A 22417-nucleotide genomic window follows, 5' to 3' on the forward strand; every position below is an offset into this window, starting at 1 on the left:
TGCATAGGGATCCCTCGAAGCAAATGACAAGGCCCGCACGAACTGACTAGGAAGTTAGGTGCAACAATAGCCAAGCTGCATCAACTCTCGCAGCCTGTTACATCACCTCGATCTCCCAACAAGGCACGGCTGCGCTCCATTCTTGACTAAATCTCTAAAGTCGTTTGCACCGCGACCCGCACTTTTGGAACCAGCACGTGGAAGGACGTTACCTACAGGCTTGCCCCCCGATTGCTCGTGTACCACCAACAAGGGGAACGACCTGTCCAACCGACACCATCTGCTTGTCCAGTTGGAGCCCAGATACTCAGGTGCGTTGAAATCTCGTTGAAATCTCAGATCTGCCCACACCAATCTACGTCTATCATGATGGGAAACTCGTTGGCAAACGGGAGCATTAGGTTGGCAACAATACCTAATGTCGTGTTCGTGTTTTTTTCCTGTTATTTTTGGTCTGTTCTTGATCAGGTCGAAATTGAGACCCCCACCAGATTGCTACGTATCATTCACTAGCGACCTACCTTCTCATCAACGAGGGGCTGGTTGTGTGATTTTTACCTTTAGCGATTCTCCTTGAGCAATGTGATTCCGGGGATCAAACGCATTGCATCTCATCACACCTCACGAGGCTGACTTGACCTGCCTCCTTCACTCTAGGCATCGAGCGACCAACGCCCCTGTTTCAGACCTTGATCTGCCACTTTCTCGTCTTATGATTTGGACGAGCCACGCACTCGACCAACACTTGCATAGCATCTGTACGGATACAGATATTCGAAACTCAAGCGGGTAGGTCGCCTCTCACCTCCCCAATCCTTCCCTGCCCGTTCACACGCGAATCCTGAAAGCTGCGCCTTGGAAGAGGAGCTCGGCCGGCGGGAATTTTCTGGAGCATTGTATGCACCTGGGAGAGGATCTGAAATCACGCCACCTTGCTCTCTTTTACCACGAATATCCTGGTAGAGCAAGCGCCGTGCGTTGATCTGGCTCGCCAAAGCTGCGTCTTCGTTGTCCTAGCACGTTGCTAACCGTCTCTGCAGACAAGAACCGTTGGTTGACGTATTCCGTTCCTCATGACCGTAAGCATGTCAGCGAATCGCCAGATCTCCGGCCAATTCAAGCAGGAGCCTGGGGTCAATCCTGTAAGTGTCTCCTTTTCCTTTTCGTCAAGCATGCACCTTTGCACACCCTTTCCGGCCCGCATGGACTCGGATCATGGCTAGTATGCCATTTCTGCCAAACACGATCAGTTTGCTACACCGTAGCTCGTGGGATCTAACGCGTCGCGGCTACAAACGCGTCTGCCAGACCCCAGCATCAGCCTCAAGTGAAGGCCTGACTGGGTTATGTCTAGACAGCGCCGGGAATACCAAGGTTTCGAAGTGCGCCCCGCGCAATATGCCTGTCGCAAGCCTGACCGGGTCAGGACTCGAGGGTGGGCTGAGCAGGGTACGTCTTGTTTCACCAATGCCCGGGGCGCCCGCAGGGGACAGGGGAGGGGTGGTCAGTACCAGCCTTGACAAGATGCCCATCCATGGATGGATGCCAGACCCCGAAAATTGGAGAGGCCAGGCAGGCTGAGGCGGGACGTTGCAGTGCATCCGCCGCCTCAGCCTTTGCCATGAGAAGCGGCCAGCGGCCTCGCATGCACCAGCCACATTGTACAAAGAACTTGCAGGCGGCTGAAGCTTCTCTGAGCTCGACACGCGGCGGACAAGGGCGGTCACAACGGCCTTCTCCCCCGTTGCACAGTTCGCGGAGGTATGCAGGATACGGGTATTTGAATTTCGGGGCGCGGCGGGCCGCCACCAAGGCGAAGGAAGGTCGGGTAGCATCCACTCAACGGTCGCGAGGCTGGCGGCGACAGAGGAGATGTGAGTGACTGGCGTCGAGTTGAATTGTTGCCCAGCACACACCAGCCAGCTCAGTTGAGCAATACTCATCTCGCCAATGGCACGCCGCGGCTACGCGGAGCAGCACCCGGTGGATGATGCCTGAAGAAGACGCCGAGAAGGACGCTTAACTCAGCTGAGGAACGTCTTTTTTGGGGGAGGCGATGCAGTACTTACCGTCCGTGAGCAAGCCAGCAAAAAGATGGTCAAGCTTGGCGGGTGTCGAGTACGCTACGTACCTATCGATGGATGGGCTGCCTACCTTAGGTGGGGAGCCGGCGGCGTTGTTCCCCCAGTGGGGCGCTGGAGCAGGCAAATGGAGGCCACCGGCCCCTCTGATTCAGATTTTAGGGCGTGGCACTCGAGAAAAACGGTTACGAAGCATCAAATGTCGACAGACAGAAGGGACGGGACGTGACGTGACGGAGGGAGTGCCCGACCGACCTCGCCTCAGCCATGCCTTCTGGTGCCGTACTGTACCTTTTCTGGCATCCACGCCCAAGGTACTAGCGGTGACGCACGCGGTGGATCTCGAGTGAGAAAACAGACAGACACGCACGCGCAGTTCTTGTCTGGCGAGAGCAGGCTGCCATAGATGGACCCAATGCCCGTAGCCGCGACTTCGGGGGTTCAGTTCATCTGGAAGGGATCGAGTACGTACGAGGATTCTGAGCTGGACAAACGGTACTCTGCAGGTACCTGGAGCCGGACGGGAGTCTGTACAACATTGCTCACCCGGTCAGTGGCCGTTGCGCGTCAGTTGGATTGGAGCCCAAGTGTCTGGTCGGTCCATTTTGGGGGCGGACCAGCGTGAGCGACCGGGGCCCATGGGCCCATGGACGACGACGGTTGAGAACAAGGTCGTGGCCAAAGTGGCAGAGTGGCAGCCATGGACTCCCTTACCCACACCGCCTGTGGCCAAAATAGGAGCACCAGGGAAAAGCCAATCCCGGCGCAATCCTGGTCCGTTGGCTAGCCCCGGCTCTGGTGTGCCCCATTGGGCAGCTGCTCCTGGCTGGGCGCCCTGGTGAGGCGGCCATTGGCCACTTAATCAAACCAAGCCGACCCCTGTCGCGTTTCTTCCATGCGTTGTCCTCCCCGGGACACCTGCTTGGCCTGTGGCTCTACGCTACCTACGGTACGCTACGCTACACACTCGACTTGCGGGTACGGAGGGCTAGGGAAGAGGGCGTCTACCACCCGCAACATGGTGCTCGCCCGTCACCCCTCTCGGTCCCCTTTTCCCTCAGCCTGCCCCTCGAAGCTGATTGATGGGAAGGGGATGGGTGGGCAGGGTCGAGGGCTTGACTGGGTGGATGGACGGATGGAGTCTTCTTTTCTGGTTCTCTGGAGGTGGGCGCGAGCTCCCGCAAGCACGCCACCCCACTTGATATCCGCCCGTTCATTCACTCAATCACTCATTCACGCAAAGTCGAAGACGGCTTCTCTCTACCCACACGCCCTCCCCCCTTCCCCCTGGTCCTGGCGTGGTTTGGCGTCGGCCTGCGAGTTGCAGGAGGATAGGCCCAGCAGCAGTCGTCAAGTGAAAGGACACCCTGCGGCGGAAGCTTGTCAACGCTTTTCCCTCGACATTTCACCGTTGCCCACCGCTCCGCTCTTCATCCCAAAGTAATTCATGCTCCTGAGATTCCTGCGACAGGGGTCTCGTCGCGGACTCGCGCACTTGCAGCAGCACACTTCACATCATATCGATATCCTCCCAATCCCCCATCCCCACTCAAGGACGACGGACTTTTCCCTCTCTTTGACGTTATATCACTCTTGTTGAACCCTGGCCCACGGCGCGCGCGCACACCTGCCAGACACGCCTCGTACTCCTGGCTCCATCTGCTGGCTCTAGCATCTGGTTCGAGCACCTGGTCTGCCATCCCGTCTATTTGCTCATTGCCCATTCTTGGATATCCACTTCAGATCATACCTTGTTCTCCATCCCCATAATCTTGGTTCAAATACCCGCTCCCCTGCCCCTTCGTCTGCCCCCCCGTCCGGCCCCCTCTAGCACACCCTTCCTCCGATCGATCTTGTCTTTCTTCCGCTCCAAAGGGCCTGCTCTCTTCTCGCTGTCCCTGGCACACGAGCTATAACCTTCGAGACGGGGACCTTCAGCAGGCACTGTCATCGCCGTTCGCTCTCTTGCCAACCAGTTCTGGCCAAGCGGTATTGCCACCCCCTGCTCCCTCTTGGTCTTCCCTCCCACCCCGTGTTTTTTCGCTGTAGTCCGCGAGAACCGGGTTGCTTTATCATCATTACCGCTCCGAGCCTAGCCCGCCTCACCCGTGCAATCCCAGTCCTCACCAGGGGATGTCCACTTAAACCACCTCCCCAGACCCAGGCACTGGCAAGGGGAAAATAAAACACCAACGCGTCCTGGGCTTGATGCTATTTTCTTTTCTTTGGCCGCGCCTCACAGCTTCAACCTTCACGTCCTAGTCCACATGTCTGACTAATGGGTCTTCTCTCTATGCAGCATCACTCGCAGCACCAGCAACAGGGTCAGCCGCCTTCCCAGCACCTGCAGCAGCACTCGAGACCCCCGAGTGTAGTTCACCAGCAGCATCACGCGCAGGCTCACCCGCCGCCTCAACAACACCAGAGCGCGTACTCGACACATTCACTTCCTCAAGCATACCAGACGAGCGCCCAGGCTACCAACAGCCAGGACAACCTCAGCTACTACAACCATCCGAGTCCCTACAGCACACCCGGTGCCACAAGCGGATACACGTCCGCAGGTACGTCAACACGAGCCCATATAGCTTCTTGGTGACGAGAAGCGCGTCGCGAACTCCAAGCTGACTTTGCGCGATCCAGATACCTCCGACATGATGGCCGCCGCTCAAATGCCGAGACCACCCTACCCCCCAATGTCCTATCATACTCCCCAATCCAACTCTCCCGCCTCAGTCGCATCACCCTCTCAACATGACCAGCACAGAAGCATTTACGGCCAACCGCCGTCACAGCATCTGCAACAGTCGATGTACTACCAGCCGCAGAACCAATACCAGCCCATGCCTCCTCAAGCGACCGCCTCTCCTTACGCGCAACACGCGCCCCACCCTCAGCAGTCAATGACCTCGCAACCCGCCATGATGATGTCCCAAACTGCTCCCCAAAACCAGATGACCCAGCATGCGCAACACGCACATGCGGGCATGACAGGAAGCCCCCGGCCAAAGATCGAACCTCAGGTGCCCCTGCAGCTTCAGAAGCCTCAGTCGTCGCCCATGCCTCAGTCTCACCACCCTCAGAACGGCGGCCAGCTCCAGAGCCCCGGAAACTCAACTCCTGGTGTCAACCCCAGCGCGGCGCCCGGACCGATCCCCGCGACAACCCCTCTCGTGGTCCGACAGGACGGTAACGGTGTTCAATGGATCGCTTTTGAGTACTCAAGGGACAGGGTCAAGATGGAGTACACGATCCGCTGCGATGTCGAGTCAGTGAACATTGACGAGCTATCGCCCGAGTTTAAGCAGGAGAACTGCGTCTACCCTCGGGCATGCTGCCCTAAGGAGCAGTACCGTGGAAACCGCTTGCTGTATGAGACTGACTGCAACCGCGTCGGCTGGGCGCTTGCCGAGCTCAACATTCCTCTCCGAGGCAAGCGAGGACTTATTCAGCGAGCGGTTGATAGCTGGCGCAACAGCAACCAAGATCCCCGACTCCGAAGCCGACGAGTGCGACGTATGGCCAAGATGAACCAGCGAAAGCAAGTCCAGGCCTCTCCGCATCCCGGTGCGGCTCACATGCCCGGTCCCAGCGGACCTTCAGGGATGCCCGGCGGCCCAGGCCCCATGGGACCTGGCGCGGCCATGGGCAAGCCTGGCCTCGGCAGCATGGGTCAACCGATGCACCACCACCAAGCAGGAACTCACCCCGACGGCACAGCTCAGGGTGGAGGGGATGAAGTCGGTATGTTCCACCAGATGTGAATGATTTAAAGAAACCTCACGTCTGCATTTTGCAGGGCAAGGCATTGCCATGCCTTGTGCGCCCCTTCTTTTGCACTGATCCCCTCGCTGTCCCTCACCGCACAAGAAATGCTTTGTTCGACCAATGTTGTGTTGATTAATTGATACCAAAACCCCTTTTTTACTCTTTCCTTGTTACTGTCTTACAAAAACATATTCCCTTTTTTACTGCTGCAACGGCTATACCTGTGTCTTTGCTCTATTTTCTATCTGCTACTGCTTTGAACGTCTGGGGACTGGGTTTGTCATCTCCTTTCCTGTCTTTTTGCCTGTCTGTCTACCTGTCACAATGAATAGCACGGGCGGTCTGCCACTTCCTGCACCGTCATCTATACAGCATCCAAGCCGCAGTGGCTCCCGAGGGGTTATGAGGAACTCTTTGTTTTGTTGATTGGCACAGTTCTGTACATTACCATAAAGTCGCGCGCACACAGTCGCTGTTGTTGCTGCTGCTGTTAGTTGTTTGCTTTGCTGCTGGGTTCCTGCGACTCTTAGACGAGTTCAATCTGCCTTTTGGCTTTAAATGTTGCATCATCTACCGTTGGCATTTGGATCTGGTCCTCTGAGACTGATCTGACACAAGCCTACAACCCAGTCTTGTTCTGTCTTGCATTTCAAGCACTAAACACAAACACACACACATAGTCGAGTTTTGCTTTGATTTGGTCATCTCATCTCACATCACATCATAATCACTCAACAGTAAAACAAGAGGGAGAGATTGGCTAACTCGGGCTCTTTATAGGCGATGGTCACTCCTACGAACACCATCACCACCAGGCTCCGACGGGTCAAAACCCTCCCAACAACGACGACGTGAGACCGGCTCACGTTTTTACTGGATACAACAACCAGCCATATCCCACTAGCGCGCCAATGTCTCACATGGCTCCCCACGCTGGCGGTGCTGTCCCGGCTAAGCGCCACAGCCGTGGTAACGCTGATGAGCCCGACGATCTCTTCCCGGACATCCCTGAGGCCAAGAAGCGCAAGTTTATTCTTGTCGAAGATAATGTCCGCGGATCTCGCCTCCGTGTCCGGGTGACCCTTGAGGGCGTCGACACCAACGAGATCCCGGACAGCTTCCGCAAGGGAGCCAGCGTCTTCCCCCGTAGCTATTTCCCTCGAGAGATGCAGAGCCCCCCTCCAAGCGCGACCGGCTCGCGCTTCTTTGCCGATGATCAAGACGACGACGGCATCGAGGAGACTGAAGGTCGCGAGGCCAGTCGCCGCGGAGCTAACCGAACTGGCAAGGAGATGGTCAAGGTTCCCATGGGCGAGTCCCAAGGCGAGATTGCCATCCCCCGAATGAGGAAATCTATCCGAGGCAAGGAGGTTCGGCTCAACGACCTTGGGTACCGAATGGCATGGCTCCAGAGCCGAGTCTTTGCTGGCCGGACCGTCTTTCTGCAGCGAGCCTGTAAGTTTCGATCAACCTAACCTAACCTGACCGTATTGTCGGATGTGATAACTGACAGAGTCTAGTGGACTGCTACCGCAACAAAACGCGAGCCGCCGTTGAGAGCATCATGCAGGACGTCAAGACGGTTGCGCCTCACTATGAGACGCGCGTTGGAAAGCGACGCTGGAATGAGCGCATGCGACGTGGAGAGAAGAAGGACGACGAGTAGAGATGGATGCTGCTGTCCTGCCGTGTCCTGTTTTGTCTTATCCCGTTTTACCCATACCCTACCCTCCTTTCAGACGTGACCATGAGAATTGGCCTCGTTCTTGTTCATCCCTGGCATTGTCATTAGAGATTGCTTGTCTGCCTGTTCTTGCTTCACGATACCATTCTGCGACGACATCGATGGTGATGTCCTCCCGTTTATTTATTACCCCAAACTTTTTTTCTGCTTTCACGGCTCCGGATCTACACCAAGTTCTTGCATTGAAACTCTTGTTGCGGTTTCCAACTACATGCCTCGCACTCGGCTACCCTCCCGCGCTGGCCTTCCATGGTTGTCGCCTCTGGAGTTTTCAGTTCTCATTTTTCAAGTCGAGTGGCTCCTGTATATTAAATTGCAATTCGTGAGGGTGTATAGATGCAGGGCGGATGACGATGCTTGGTCGACGACGTCGGCGTCGAAGAGGGGATGCATGTTGTTGGCTGACCTTTGTTTTGGTTCTGAGAAGGTCAGAATCGAGGGTCTGTCGGATTGACGATGGGTTTAATCACATACGGTATCGGTTGGAAGGGTTTACATATGGAGGTGACGATGGTTTTGGCATTTGCTTTGAGACCACTGTGTGGTCATGCGTTCCTTGCAAATAGTGTTTGGTCATAGTTGGTAGACAATGTTGTATTTCTCTGGTCATCTACTTTTCCTATATGTGATGTGCCCCAGGTCTGATGGGAACAAGAGCGCTTGAAGGTGATGGTAGTAAAGAGTGAGATAAGAGGGAGGGCATGTAGAAAATGAAGCAGGTATGATGAGTGAGTGAGTTTTTAGAAAAGAGAGATCGTGAGTAAAGATAAAAAGGGTAAGAATACATTACATACAAGGCGATATAGCCAACCAACTATGACAATTTTAGAGCCATGCTGTCCATCGTTTATCTCTCCAAACTACCAATGCTCCAGGTAGGATCCACGGATCCAAGCGCCTTGGTTTATGCAGTGGCTAGCTGTATGTACTTCACATTGCCTGAGCCTTGCAGTGCCTGGGCCTTCCCCGCGTCGTTGTCCCCATTCCAGCTCACATCCTGGTCAAATATGTCTAATTTATCTCGTGATAGGTCCGTCGAGTCTCGATCGTGTCATACGATAGCTCAGTCCCCAGGTTTTCCGCAATATCGGCATCCTCGCAGGCACGCAGGAGAGTGGCATTCGGACGATACCCCATGCTGGTGATGAGATCAAAAGCTGCGCGAGCAACAACTGGCGTTTTGATGAGTTCCTGGGTCAAGTGAGTCCGGATAAGTCGAATGGCTTGATCGTTAGCTTCTTGGTGGCCGACTTGGGCTGGTAACCTTGATTTGAGAGTGGCTTACTGTGTCGAAAGTTGCAAATGTGAGCCTCGATGGCTGCTGTCTTCTTAGGAGAGTCACAGTAAAGGGCATGGAGACAACTCCAGATGTACTGAGCGAGTGGAACAGGGCCTGGTGACTGCACATCCCCATGAGCAGGAGGAAATAGACCGACAATACTCTTAAACGTTCTCATCTCTCCCTGGCTCAACTTCTCCCACAAGGGCTCAGTGGGATGTGGGCATGAAGCCTGCATGTGTGGAATATGCCCCAAGTTGAGCAATGCTTCAGTCAAATTGACCATGGCGAAATGATGAGCCGCGGCTGAGATGATTTTATCCAGAACTGCGTCGATGGACTCGGACATTGATCCAGAGTCAGACTGAAAGACGTGGTTCGTGCCACCCTCTGGAAGAAGTGAAGGGTATAAGAGGGTGAGAAGCAAAGCTTGGGTCCTCTTATATTGCGTAGTATCGGCGATGCAGCCATCTGCGCTCCCAGTGTCGGCCTTGGCATGGGGAAGAAGTTGCCAGTTGGGCCAGAAACGATCCAGAGGCTCACCCAAGCGATCACCACTGAGTCGAGGCCAGTCGTCAAGGCGACTATAGAGGTTAAAGACACAACGGGGAGTTGCTATCGACAGGGAGGCACGGCAGGACTTGGCGACTGCGTTGTAGAGGTCTCTGCCCTGGCTTGTGTTGACCCAGGTTGAGAGGTCTTGACCGACACGGTTTTGGACTAGCTTTGAGTTGGGTCCAAGAAGATCTTTAGAAGCTTGAATCTGATATAGGGAAGCTACGTTGCGAGCGATCTGCCTGAGCATCTGATCCGTAGGGGTCGAGTTTCTGGCTGGCTGGACACCCAGTGATTGGTTGACAACCCACCCGGTGCAAAGCATGCTCGGGGCAATCAGGGTTGCCCCGACTTTGCTGTCGATGCAACTCTGGATCTCACCGACAGTGAGAAGATGCAGCTTCGTGCTGGGCATCAAGGGGTACGGAAGCTCGCGGATCATGTCTTGATGAAGCGAGGTCGGTCCACAGATGATGATGACCAGGGACGAGGGGCAGCCTGCCTGGCAGTAGTTGCTTGCCTTGAGAGACATGGCTGCGATGGCGTCGAGAAACGCCTCTATGAGCTCCGCTGGATCCTCATGGACAGTGATGTTGTCACACATCCCGCTCACATCCTTGTTCCCATAGCGGAGGTTGACATGGCTTTGAGGGTTCGAGGCACTCAGCCGTACCCAGTCCTCGGGAGACACAAGCGGGGACAGAAGATGAGAGATGGCGTAATAGCCCGCGACGAAGCGTTTATGGAACGGATCGTCGAGGTGCTGGTACGGAACGGTGAGTATCTGGGCGATGCAAGAGTGTGGATGGATATCAGGGATGGAGGTGGTGGTGAAGGTCGAGCTTGGGTAGTTGGACGCAGCCATCTTTGGCTGGGGTTAGTGGCGAGAACCTTGTGAAGCTTCCTACGGCTCTTGATGGTCGATGAAGGGGTGCAGATCTGGTTTGCTAGTTGGATGGTGATGGGTTGAGGTTTGTAGAATCGAGGTTGGGTTGGATAGGCATGGCAGGGTGAGGTGAGGTCTCATATTTGGCATATTAATACATCTTGGGAGAGCCAAGCTATGCACGATACGGCTTTTAAAGACATGTGTGAACGAATGCAAGACGTCTACGCAGCTGTGTTTGTCTATTCTGTGAATGACCCAAGTAGTGACTGAATGCCTTTTGTCTGTTCCCTTTAACGCGGCAGCCAGAACAATCAAGGAGCGGGGATTATGTACATTCAAAACTAAGAAGATTCTGATTCAGATCAGCTCTAAAGAAAAATGAGTTAAAGGTTCGTTTGCAGTGTCATGGGGTTGGGATGACTGTCTCTGTCAACGCTTTGCTTAAAGTAGCGTGACCATCTCGCAAACAAACGACAATATTTCAACATTGCGGAGGCAAAACAGAACTAAGGAATTGCTTTTAAACGTCCACAGTAGATATTAATACATGTGGGAAACAAAGACTAACTGACAACTACCTACGTACACAATGACGAATCTGCAGTCGTTTACACGCGGTTGAGATTAGCACAGCGGGGACGGATAGATAAGAAGAATACGCGTTTCTCCCAATCCTTGCTTGGCGTATAAGAATACAAGTCTGGGCGTATTTCGCTTCGTAACTCGACCGCGCGATCGAACGTGTCGGCGTATGCAAATCTCGGCAACCGTATAGTAATACTCAGGGATCGTGATAGTGTCATTCACCCAAAAATGGATAGGCACAGACGGTGTGGGCATCTACAGCTTCAAGAATTCAGGAACGGGAACAAGCTTTTTCGCCCAGATACGAAGCAGCCTGTCAAGACTCTCGAGTCCCCGCGTAAACCCTGCAACTACAGCGCCAAGTGGAATCCATGGCATGGGCATGGGTTTCCATTTCCCCATACCAAGAGGAGCCAAGGGCCTTTCAAAGAGACTCCCCTCCCCCTCCCCCTCGGAGATTCAATCTGCGCCTCGTTCCACTGCTTTTCAGCTGGGGTCCAAGCCACACACACACTCAGCATGTCACTTGTCCGACGGGGTTGGAATGGGGAAGCAAGCTTACATAGCACGGATAACTTTAGATCCCAGCCGTGCCAGCTCAAATACGAGTGGACAGGAGAGAGAGAGAGTGTGTGGCTCAACTCCTGAGACCCTGTTTCTGGCAAGTGGGCTATTGACGCAACCCAGACCCCAAGGCAGCCCGCGAGGCGTTGGCTCTGGCTCTGGCTCTGGCTCCGTCTTGTCGTCGGGCGAACTTTTTGGTAGCGGCCTAGCCATTGGCCTCTTTCCTCTCTACCTGATCACCAAGCTTGTGAGACCGCTTCTTCCCCCTTCCCGATGCTTTCAGTTCTGACCTCGTTCAAAGAGAAAGAATAGTGGCTCTCTTCTCTCGCCATGTCGCAGCAGCAGCAGAGCCCCTACTACGCGGGCAACTATCCTCCGCCCCTATTCGCCGCCGAACTCGACAGCAGCGCCCCCTCCTCCCGTTTCGCCTCAGCCCAAGGTCCCGATGGAGCGCCCGTCTTCGAGATGCCCGGCGAACCGGTGCCCTCCAAACAGAACGGCGAGGAGAAGCGACCCTCGAGGACACAGAGCCCGGCGCAGTCTGGCCAGGCCAACCCATGGCCCTTCTATCTAGACGGTCAGGCCCCGTCAAAGCCCGCGCAGGAGGACGACAAGGACAAGCCGTACAAGGACCCGTCTGCGGCGCCTCAGCCCGTCATGGCCAATCCTTGGGCATACTTTGGCCCCGAGGCTTCGGAGGATACTCCCGCTCCGCTCGCGATAGCTTCGGGGAGGCGACCGGTCAACCAAAACCCATCACCGCCGCCGGCGCCAGCGCCTCAGAGTGAGGAGGATCGCCGCCCCTCAGGACCGGTATATAAGCCCTACCCTGGCAATAGCGAATCGGTCCCCCAGGTCCCCCATGGTACCAGGCCGCCAGCATCTACAAGTCCGAGTCCAAGTGACGGCGACCCTTCTTACTATCCTGCGCCCTTGAAGCTGGGAGGTCGCCCCGCCAAGACGACATCGCCGCCCGCGTTCAAGCCATACAGCCCTCCGCCGTCTCATGATGTGCAGGATGCGCAAGTTAGACCTCTGGCCGGCATTGGGAGGACCGATTCGCAGTCGACGACGACTTCAATGCCATATCGGCCGTATAGACCGCATTCGCCTCAGGCAGAGACAACAGCGGCGCCAGCTGCTAATATCCCACCTACCACCAGTCCTCCTCCCCCAGCTGGGACTCCAGCTTCTCTAACTATTGGCACTCCGCCGGCTGGTGCCTCAGCTGTCGCTCCAGCTCCTCCAGTTGCTTCTACACCGACTCCTCCGGTTACTGCGCAGGCTGTTGCGCCAGCTCCTTTGGCTCCAACACCTCCAGCGACTACTCCGGCTCCCACGGCTGCTATCCCAGCTCCAACGCCTTCAGCAGCTATTCCAGCTCCTCAGCAACAACCCGCAGGTGCTTCACCTCATCACTTTCACTCCCCGGCACCTACAAACCCACCTGTGAATCCTCCAAGAACTGATGCGAGTGTATCTCCCAAGCCCACAACGACTGCCCCTGCATCTGAGCAGCCGCGGCCACCGCAATACCAACAACCGCAACCGCAGCAGCAGCATCACCAACCCCAGCCACAGCAGAATGGAATTGCAGGCGCTGCTCCAGCCCAGGGAGCTCCCTCGGTAGCATCCCCTTATCTGCCATCTCCCATGTCTCCTTCAGCTCAGTCCATCTCAGTGGCTGCCCCTTCACCAGCAACACCATCACTTAACGCGGGAGTGCCGTTCGCTCAACCACAGTATGCTGCTGCTGTTCCAGCCCCGAACTACGCTCCGGGCCACGCGCCGGGTCCGTCCCCGACTCATCACCCCGTTTCGGCAGCAGGTCCTCCACAGACCCAGCAAGCTCCGGCGCCAATGACCTCACCTCCCCCGGCGATGCCAGTACTCAACGCCGGAGTGCCGTTTGCTCAACCGACATATGCTAGCCCTATTCCTACCCAGAACTACGGACCGGGCCCATCACCTACACCCCCAGTGACTTCGCCCATAGGTCCTCCACAATCACACCCAGGTCCGCCGATGGTAGCTCCCGCTCCAGCCCATGGCCCAGGCCAACCTATGCCGGGCTACCCCAATTACAACTACAACGTCCCACAACCCAGTTATGCGCCGGCTCATACTCCCCCAACAACAACTCCGGCACCAGGAGCCCCAAGCCAGCCTCCTACTCAACAACCTGCTCCTTATCAGCAACCAGCTCAGACTGGCCCTGGACCTCAGCAACCCCCTCTCCAGCACTCGACCACAGAGCCTTATATGGCACAGGGGACTATTCCTCAGTCGCCCCCACCTCCATATGCGCAGACCGTCCCTCCTCGGCCTGGATCGCAACCTCCAGCAGCAGGTCATCCTTCACAATATCAGCCACCTGCTCCTGGACCTGCTCCTGTTGGGCCTTATCCACCTCAGCCTCAATATCCCACTCAACCGACATATGCCCACGGTGCCCCTCCGCCCCTCCAGGGACAACCATCATTTGGGCTGCAGCCCCCTCCTCTTCCTCCTCGGCCAGCGTCAGCCCAGGGAGGGATGCCGACCCATGGTTTTGGATCCGGACCGGCTGGTTACAACCCAGCTAATTATCCTGCTCCTCCCCAGACCTACTTCTCTCCTCCACCAGCACTGCCGCCACGACCTGGCACTGGCGGCGTTGGAAAGATCTTTGGCAGCAGCTCAGCGGATAAGTGGCTAAGGAAGACTGGACAGGTTCTCGAAAGCACTCTGGCGCCCATTTTGCAAGGACAGTCGGGGCAATATAGACCTGGGCAACAACAGGGGCAGCCAGTGCCGCAGGGACAACAAGGTCCGCGGCCATATGCCTCCCATATACCGCACTTCCATGCTCCGCATCTGGCACCTCAATTTCGAGGCGCTCCGGACTCTGACTCTCCAACGCCCGGGCCCGGCGCCCCCGGACCACACTAGACTGCGGCTAGAACGGGGTTCATAGATGGCGTCGTTCGATTTGGATATTACTAGTAGTTGACCATGTTTCAGGTCTTGGTTAGAGTTCATCTAATGTGCGTGCCGTTTGGATTTGGGAGGATCTTGTTGGATATATAGAGCTAGCCAGCGAGCATATCAACGCCTTGGAGCGCTTTCTCCGTCTCACATATTATCACATATTAATGAAAATGTTTATCTGCGTTCTGATGCTTTGCCGTGTTCTAATGCTGAACTCTAACCGCTCTTGGAGTCTATTCATTTAAGCTGGGCTTGTGTTGTGGTCTTGGCATAGATCGTACACATGGAGCGATTAACTCAAGCACAGTCAATACGAGTATTTTGACGAGCTCCATGACATCACATCAAACGACTGAGATTTGTTTCCGGAACATTTTGGCCGGGCTGCTGATGCCAAGCCAGAGAGACTCGGATGGTAGGAATTGACCAAGGTTGCCCGGAAAGACAATTCATGATGGATTGACATCATCATCATGAGTGATGACAGGCATTACATCATGAGACCAGGGGTGCAGACCTCCATTCCAGACGTTGATGGGTGTGCTCACTCAGTACGGTTCTTTAATATGATGGGAATGAAATGTAGCCGTCTCCTAGGGCTACCCGTGATTTGACCTTTGGACGAACCCGGCTCAACGGTACTCGTCCACTTGACGATGGGGCCTTGGTTGAGAATACTCCGACCCGAGACCCGCTGGGTCTAGAACTGGTTGGCCAGTGGAGGCATGGAACATGGAAGCGACATTGAATTGAGGTTTCTTCACCGCCTGCCGAGATGGGCACCCTGGCCCTGGTCCCCGCTGGGATGCGGAGATGGAGATGGGGATGGGGATGGATAGAGCTGGTTTGGAGTTGGAGGACTACTGCTACGTACTGTATCTTGGGGGTCATGTGTGAAGCTTCAACGCTTGCCTCCTGACTGCCTGAAATGGACAGCCTGGGGGTTGAAACTGCGGTGCATCTGGACGACTTGGTTCCGCTCTGACAGACTGAGCCGAGCTGAGGTCTGGACTATTTGTTGTCCATGATGCACGAGCACGGAGTGCAGATGAGATGAGGCCAAATTAATGTTATATCACACGTACATATTAATAAATCAAGCTCCATCCATCCATCCATCCATCCATCATCCATGCCTCGGATGACAGGTGCTTGCTTTGCTTTGCTTACCTGGGCTGGGGTTACGCTGGCGGAGGAGCTTTGCTGTCCAAAAGCACCCAGTAGCGAGATGGTGATTGCCGCAAGGGGGAGCTCTATTTTCAGCTCACCAGCAGAAAATGCACTGCAAGCCATCCGAGACAGCGCACCATGCTGCATTTTCATTCCCTGGCGCACCATTCGCTGGCTGGGCCGCCAGCTGCTGGGATCTGTGCTGCTGTCACCCGTGTGGGAGAGGCGGGCTGAGACACGTTACACAGCCAAGTTAGGTACCTCCTTGTTGGTGATGAGACTCGTACAGCTCCAGCTCCCGTGCTGCAGCCGACCGAGCTTTGGGAAATCACATTTCATCAAATGTGCAGTCCGATGCAGACTAGACTAGCTTTTTACGTGGTGCTCCGGCATCAAGTCGTCGTGTCTTGTCTTTCTCTAGGCGGCACAAGGCAGACGGCACGGCGCTACGGCTCTTCCTCGTGACCTTCCTGATGGATGCACGGAAACCTTGGAAGGGGGATTGAGCTTACTTCTGGCGCTGCCTGAACACACACGCACACGCACGCACGTACGCCTTTTTTGCTAACTTAACTCACGAAAAAGGAAACATGCTGATGATGATGGGACGTCGGTGAGGATTGGGGTCGGCTCCGAGGAGACCCCGGGCGGAACAGGCCGCTGGTTGATCTGTTGAACTAGAGCAATAACTAGACGGTCATGCCGTAGAGTACTAAAGAAGGGAGAGCATTGCGGAGGATATGTATCAGGACGGATCCGAACATGCTAATGCTGGGGGAAGGGGGCAAGATCCTCCATCACGAGACGAGGCCATTCATGCATCGCAGGAGAAGCCCATCCCATCCCATCCCATCCCATGCCTTGCTTGCTTCCATGCCTTGGACCATGTTGTCTCTTACCGCCCAGCTCGCTTGCACCCCTCACCGGGAGGCTTAGCCGGCGCTGTACAATTCGTTCGTTTTTTACCATCAGGCTTCCAAGGCAGACGGGCAATGTTGGAATAAGCAAACGCCAGAGTACAGGTACGCGGAGAAAGAGGATTGGGCCACAGCCGATAGCTACCTACTAGCAAACTGGATCTCGAGATTTGATGCCGCGGGCCCGCGCTGCGCCCTTGGCCGCGGCATGGCATGTACAGCAGCATCCATGACAGTGGTAATTTGACGGGACGGCAGCTACAAATCACATGGCCTGACTCTCCCAAGGGCGTAGCAGTCGTCAAGTTACGTAGTACATGAGATTCTGCACAACCTAAACCGCTCCGTGGCTGCCGGCGGGAGCGAAGTTGGACGGCCGAGGATGGATGCTCATGTGCTCTGGACCACCGGAGCCCAGTGCTCGAACAAAACGGGTTCAAGAGGCCCTATCCTATTGTCGGGAGGTCCGTGGACGAGGGGCAATTGTTCACAATGTCAGTGAAGGGGTCCCGTCGATCCATCCGCCGACATCCATCCCACCCAAGGATCGTCAGTGGCTCCCCTCCCTCAAGGGCGAACCGTAGCCTACGCGCGCAGCCCAGTCGATTGCTGTGCGGCGGTCTAGGTCGCCCGTCCGTCGGCTACCAACCCGGGCCAGGGCAACCCCGTTCGTTGGACCTGGGACGACGATTGATGATTGATTGCCCCGAGCCGATTCCATCATGCCTGCCCGCTGGTCTGGTCTGCTGGGCCGGATCGGGGACATTGGCTGGATTGAGGGTGATTCGGGAAGCGACATGCTGCTGACGACCGACGTGGGCATCCATTTGCATGGCATCGAATGGTAGAATATGTAGGTACGCATACATACATTGGTTGAGGACGCAAACGGCAGGGCGCAAACAGCTCACAGAAGTCGAATTCATCATGAAACACATTTCAATCGCCTGTTGACATTCATGCACCTATTCCCACCTGCCGCAAGGAGGCTTCAAACTGGGCTCCAGTTCTTTTTTAATTCGGTCTCGCGCTTGACTTGTCCCATTGTTGCCTCATCTCCACTTTGGGCCGCATTCAGATCCGTCTGGGCATGGAACCTAGGTGGGCAGAAAAAAGTCACCCCAGCCCGGCCAGCCGCCCTTGACTTGACGGTGACCACTAAAGGGGCATTCTGCTGTTGGGGGGCTTCGCGCCTACTGGACAAGCGCCCAGCGCGGGCCCCCGTGAATCAGCTTCCAGGCTCCTCTCGAGACGCCCTAGGAGAACATCCATGGTGGATGGAAGGGCACTGGACTGCATTGACCCGACAGTGAGTGACAGATGCTAGGTAGGTCGCCAAGGCCGACCTCACCCCCCAACCCGAGCGAGCCCAGCCCAGCCCAGCCTGGGCCAAGCATTGAATGGGCCTCAGGTGCTAGGGCGCCCGCGCGCCTTTTTTTTTTCTGGTGCTGTTCCCTGGCGCGGGCACTCAGCCTCTAGTTTCCGCTTCAAACAGAATTCCACTGCCCCTTGAGTCCTAGGTCTTGGCCTTCCTTTGTGGTGCCGCTTCTTCACACACGCACAGGCACCTCAGTAAATCAGTCAGTTGGGTTCGGGCTCTGGCTCTCTCCACTTTTCGCTCGCTCGCTCACTTCCTTCCCGCCCCCCTTCACTTCACTTCCCTTTCCCTTTTTCCCGCCCTCTGGCTTCCATTTTCTCTCCCCTTCCCTTCTTCCACCCCACGACGCCCTTCCGCCATCCTCCTTCCACCACCTACACCCACCTCCATCCGACGACGACGTCAACGCAGTTTCGTCAGTCAACCTCTTTTCTTCACAGTAATTTGAGATTTTCTCTCTTTTCTGTTCCCTCCAGCATTTCCCACGCATCGACTTTGCTGGTCAGCCATCCACCGAATTTTCCCACCTTCTCCGACGACTCTCGAGCCCCGGCTAGCCAACGCTCTCGCAGCACTCCCAAAGTCTGAACGCGTTTGACCGCCCCCGGCATTCAACGCTCTTCGTGCAGGTACGTCAACGACAACTCGTTTGATATTGTTCTTCCTCTCTGCCCTCTCGGCGTTTTTTGTTGGAGCTTTTCCCAACAACCCACGACTCATGTCAACGCCTGTTTTTCCACCTTGACCACCTCCTCGCCAATTTGGCCGCCTGTCTGACGACTCGCTCTTACGTCGAGTTACGTCGGGTTTGCCTTGTGGCGTTGCCCACCGCCCTTGTCAAGCCTGATTTACCCCCGACCCAGTTTTGCCCCTCCCTGCAAGCGTCGCCGCCATTTCCCCTTCCTATTCATTTCAGCCATCGTCCGCTTTTACTTTTTCTCTTCCGAATTCGACCCGGGCTGACCTTAAATCATAGCCACTGTAGGCTTGCAGATCAAGAAAAACTCTTCTCCTCACTATCTCTTCTGCTTGCTTCCATTCCCACGGGAACGGAGCACTCTCACAAACCAACATGACGACCATGGTACGCTCGCCACCGATAGATTCTCGACCTCTTCCAATCCGAGACAAGCCATGGATCGATGGCAACGCGAGTACGGCAGCACGTGGAGCCTTATGCAGGTCTTGGATAAGACCACCACGTTGCTTGTTGTGATCTGGCCTGGTCTCGGGTTGGAGGGGCTTTCCTTGATGGAAATGGTTTGCTAACTTTGGCTCAGGATCTTCGTGTCGGTAACAAGTACCGCATCGGTCGAAAGATCGGTTCCGGTTCTTTCGGTGACATTTACCTGGGCACTAACATTATCTCCGGTGAGGAGATTGCTATCAAGCTCGAGTCCGTCAAGGCCAAGCACCCTCAGCTCGAGTACGAGGCCCGCGTCTACAAGTCCCTGGCTGGTGGTGTCGGCATTCCCTTCGTTCGCTGGTTCGGAACTGAGTGCGACTACAATGCCATGGTTCTCGACCTTCTCGGCCCCAGCTTGGAGGATCTCTTCAACTTCTGTAACCGAAAGTTCTCCCTCAAGACCGTTCTCCTTCTTGCCGATCAGCTCATCTCCCGAATCGAGTACATCCACGCCAAGTCCTTCATTCACCGAGATATCAAGCCCGACAACTTCCTCATGGGCATTGGCAAGCGTGGCAACCAGGTCAACGTTATCGACTTCGGTCTGGCCAAGAAGTACCGAGATCCCAAGACTCACTTCCACATTCCCTACAGAGAGAACAAGAACCTGACTGGTACTGCCCGTTATGCCTCCATCAACACTCACCTGGGTGTCGAGCAGTCGCGACGTGACGACATGGAGTCTCTCGGCTATGTCATGCTCTACTTCTGCCGCGGCTCTCTCCCCTGGCAAGGCCTTAAGGCTGCTACCAAGAAGCAGAAGTACGACCGCATCATGGAGAAGAAGATGACCACCCCCACCGAGGTCCTTTGCCGTGGCTTCCCCAACGAGTTCGCCATCTACCTCAACTACACTCGATCTCTCCGCTTCGATGACAAGCCCGACTACAGCTACCTCCGCAAGATCTTCCGTGATCTTTTTGTCCGTGAGGGTTTCCAGTACGACTACGTCTTCGACTGGACCGTCTACAAGTACCAGAAGAACGCCCAGGCTATTGCCCAGGCTGCTGGTCAGGCCAACCCCGACGACGAGGAGAAGGCCCGCGCCAGCCGCACCAACGCGGCTACTGCTGGCCAGTCGGCTGCCAAGCCCAACGCCATCCCCAGCACCCGACGCAAGATGCTCGAGCGGGGCGCTGGCGCTGGCGGCGTCGATACTCCCGACACCAACCGTGCCATCGGTGGAAGCGACAGGATGTGAGTGACAAGCTAAGCCCATCTCAGTTTCAAGTTCCTTGTAAGGAATCATTTTCCTTCGTGCGTGTAGTGTGTTTTTGTACCGCTGGCCGAAGGGAGATTTGCTGACAACTATGGCTGACTCAGTGGACGATAAACAGGCTTCGCTCAGCTTCAAAGGGAGCGGGATATGCCTCGGGCAGCTATCGACCGAAATGATTGCTAACCCCGACTACTCCTCTCCTTTGGGATCCTCTCTTATGGCGACCGACACTGGCGACATGAACCCGACATCGACATCCGGATGCAAGTCTTTGAGAAGCTGGATGGTCCTCAGCTGGCCACCATCCTGCTAGATGATCGCTGTCGATTGTTGGGGCGCGGTTCGATCACGCCTATTTCCTACGCATTTGCTCTATCTTGTTCTTCGACGCATCTTTGGGGATTCACGACTTTACGCATGGCTCGGGTGGCTTTTCATGGTGCGAGTGTTTCACGTTGGACTGACCTCTATGATCAGTCCTCTGGAAACCTCGACGCCGTGAAGGGTAACCTGAACGGCATGTCCGGTACTCCTCTCGTCTAGGTGTACCAGACCTGTGGGTTCGTGGTTGGTCTTGTTTTCAGGACAGCCTCGCTCCTCGGAATGCCGGATACCAGGCGGACTGCACAAGAGTCGCCCAGGGAGCCGAATGTGGGCCAACAGTCTTTGCTCCAGCCCATCATTCCGTCGTTGCGATACAGCTACGACCTCGCTCAACAGGCATCTCCTACGTCTTTTTTCCTTCGATTCTTAATTATTGTACGGACGCATCTTTTATTCCTTTTCAGTTGGCTCTCGCGCGCCGGAGGCAGCTTCTGGGGAGGTAATGGGGAGATGAACGCATGGGGACGGATTTTTGGTGGTGGCTGTTCTCGAGAGTGGACCATGGTAGCAAAGCCGGTCAGAGTCGTATCACGGCTCTGGAGCGAGCAGCTAAGAGTGGCCCGAGAGGTGTTGGCAAAGAGGCAGAGGGAGACACTAGAACAACCGGTCAAAGAGTCAAGGTCAGCGCCGGTCTCCAGCTGTCTCAGCTACACGGATGGAATTGGGGGAGTGTTCGGTCATACGGTGAAGCTTGAGTCTGGCTGCGGAAGGCTTGGAGGCTGGTGCGACTCCTCCTCGCCAAACTCGTGGAATAGGACGGACCAAGGGCAGAATCGTGGTGGCACGGCCTGGCTGGCGATGGGATGGACGAAGACGCTGGGGTACACGGCTGGCATGTCAGCCATCCGATCGCTGGGTGATGCACTGAACCATTCCATCTGCACCCATTCATTCATTCGTTTCTTGATTGCACATTAGGTAGTCTACAATTCAGTCTGTTTTTCATTGGCAAACCAAGCATGGTTGCATGTGATTATTGTGCGTCCTGATACCCTTTCTGGTGTGACAGAGTGGGTGCTGCTGAGGCTATAAGGCGGACTGGGGCCTTGTTGCTTTAGCGCTGGTAGATGCATATCGTGTATGCATCTAGGCTGAGGCAGACGTCGAGGCTCTCTGATTCAAAATCAGGCTGAAGACGCGGAGAGGAGAAATGAAATGCCATGGTGGTAAGCGAACTCGAGAGATGGAATCATGCTAGACATTTGGGACTTGGGTCGTGGGGTTTTGGCGGCACAGCCTCTGGTGGGCGCGTGAGCATCGATGATGGCATGAGGGCATTGGTCACACGCGGTGGAGCGGAGCACCTCACGAGCCTCTCCTTTAGGCCCAGCCGGCGGGGGATGGAGGGGTTTATGGAGTTTTAGCAGAGGTCGAGATGACAGGACCACATCGAGCCTTGTCTAGCGCCGGCGCTGGATGATGAGTAGAGGGAGAGTCGTAAGGTGGTCGTCGGCGGTGGCTTAGCTTATTCACGCAACAGTATGTCTAGGTTGAGGCTGTACTGAGCTCCTCCCTGACGATTACCCATATATAAGTGGGAGTGGGAGGGAGAGAAAGAGCCAGCAAGTTGAAAGCCCAACCAAGTGAGGAGTCGCTACCTGACCTTGCCACCTGCTCGCTGTTCGCCCTTCGCATCTCTCCTCACATCCTCGTCGTTGTCGATTGTGGCGTGTTGCGCACCCAATAGAGGTACTGTAGTTGGTTGAGACAGACGTCAGCACTTCCCAC

The 22417-nt window shown here is 55.5% G+C and overlaps 4 protein-coding genes across 4 annotated transcripts; 3 read left to right on the forward strand and 1 right to left on the reverse strand.

Moving 5' to 3' along the window:
- Window positions 1-1073: 1073 nt before the first annotated feature.
- NCS57_00402800 (uncharacterized protein) lies at window positions 1074-7515 on the forward strand (the record flags this gene model as incomplete). Its single annotated transcript, XM_053054004.1, has 5 exons — window positions 1074-1142; window positions 4381-4645; window positions 4725-5825; window positions 6630-7304; window positions 7370-7515. The coding sequence occupies 5 exons, from the start codon at window positions 1074-1076 to the stop codon at window positions 7513-7515; spliced, it is 2256 nt and encodes a 751-aa protein (XP_052916164.1).
- Window positions 7516-8604: 1089 nt separating this feature from the next.
- Window positions 8605-10292, reverse strand: NCS57_00402900 (uncharacterized protein; the record flags this gene model as incomplete). Its single annotated transcript, XM_053054005.1, has 2 exons — window positions 8605-8816; window positions 8879-10292. The coding sequence occupies 2 exons, from the start codon at window positions 10290-10292 to the stop codon at window positions 8605-8607; spliced, it is 1626 nt and encodes a 541-aa protein (XP_052916165.1).
- A 1503-nt stretch (window positions 10293-11795) lies between these two features.
- On the forward strand, window positions 11796-14396 carry NCS57_00403000 (uncharacterized protein; the record flags this gene model as incomplete). The annotated part of the gene is made up of 1 exon (XM_053054006.1): window positions 11796-14396. The coding sequence occupies one exon, from the start codon at window positions 11796-11798 to the stop codon at window positions 14394-14396; it is 2601 nt and encodes an 866-aa protein (XP_052916166.1).
- A 4576-nt stretch (window positions 14397-18972) lies between these two features.
- Window positions 18973-20618, forward strand: NCS57_00403100 (Non-specific serine/threonine protein kinase; the record flags this gene model as incomplete). Its single annotated transcript, XM_053054007.1, has 3 exons — window positions 18973-18984; window positions 19181-20283; window positions 20354-20618. The coding sequence occupies 3 exons, from the start codon at window positions 18973-18975 to the stop codon at window positions 20616-20618; spliced, it is 1380 nt and encodes a 459-aa protein (XP_052916167.1).
- Between the last annotated feature and the right edge of the window lie 1799 nt (window positions 20619-22417).

The sequence above is a fragment of the Fusarium keratoplasticum genome, chromosome 3 (assembly GCF_025433545.1).
Source record: "Fusarium keratoplasticum isolate Fu6.1 chromosome 3, whole genome shotgun sequence".
Classification (NCBI taxonomy): domain Eukaryota; kingdom Fungi; phylum Ascomycota; class Sordariomycetes; order Hypocreales; family Nectriaceae; genus Fusarium; species Fusarium keratoplasticum.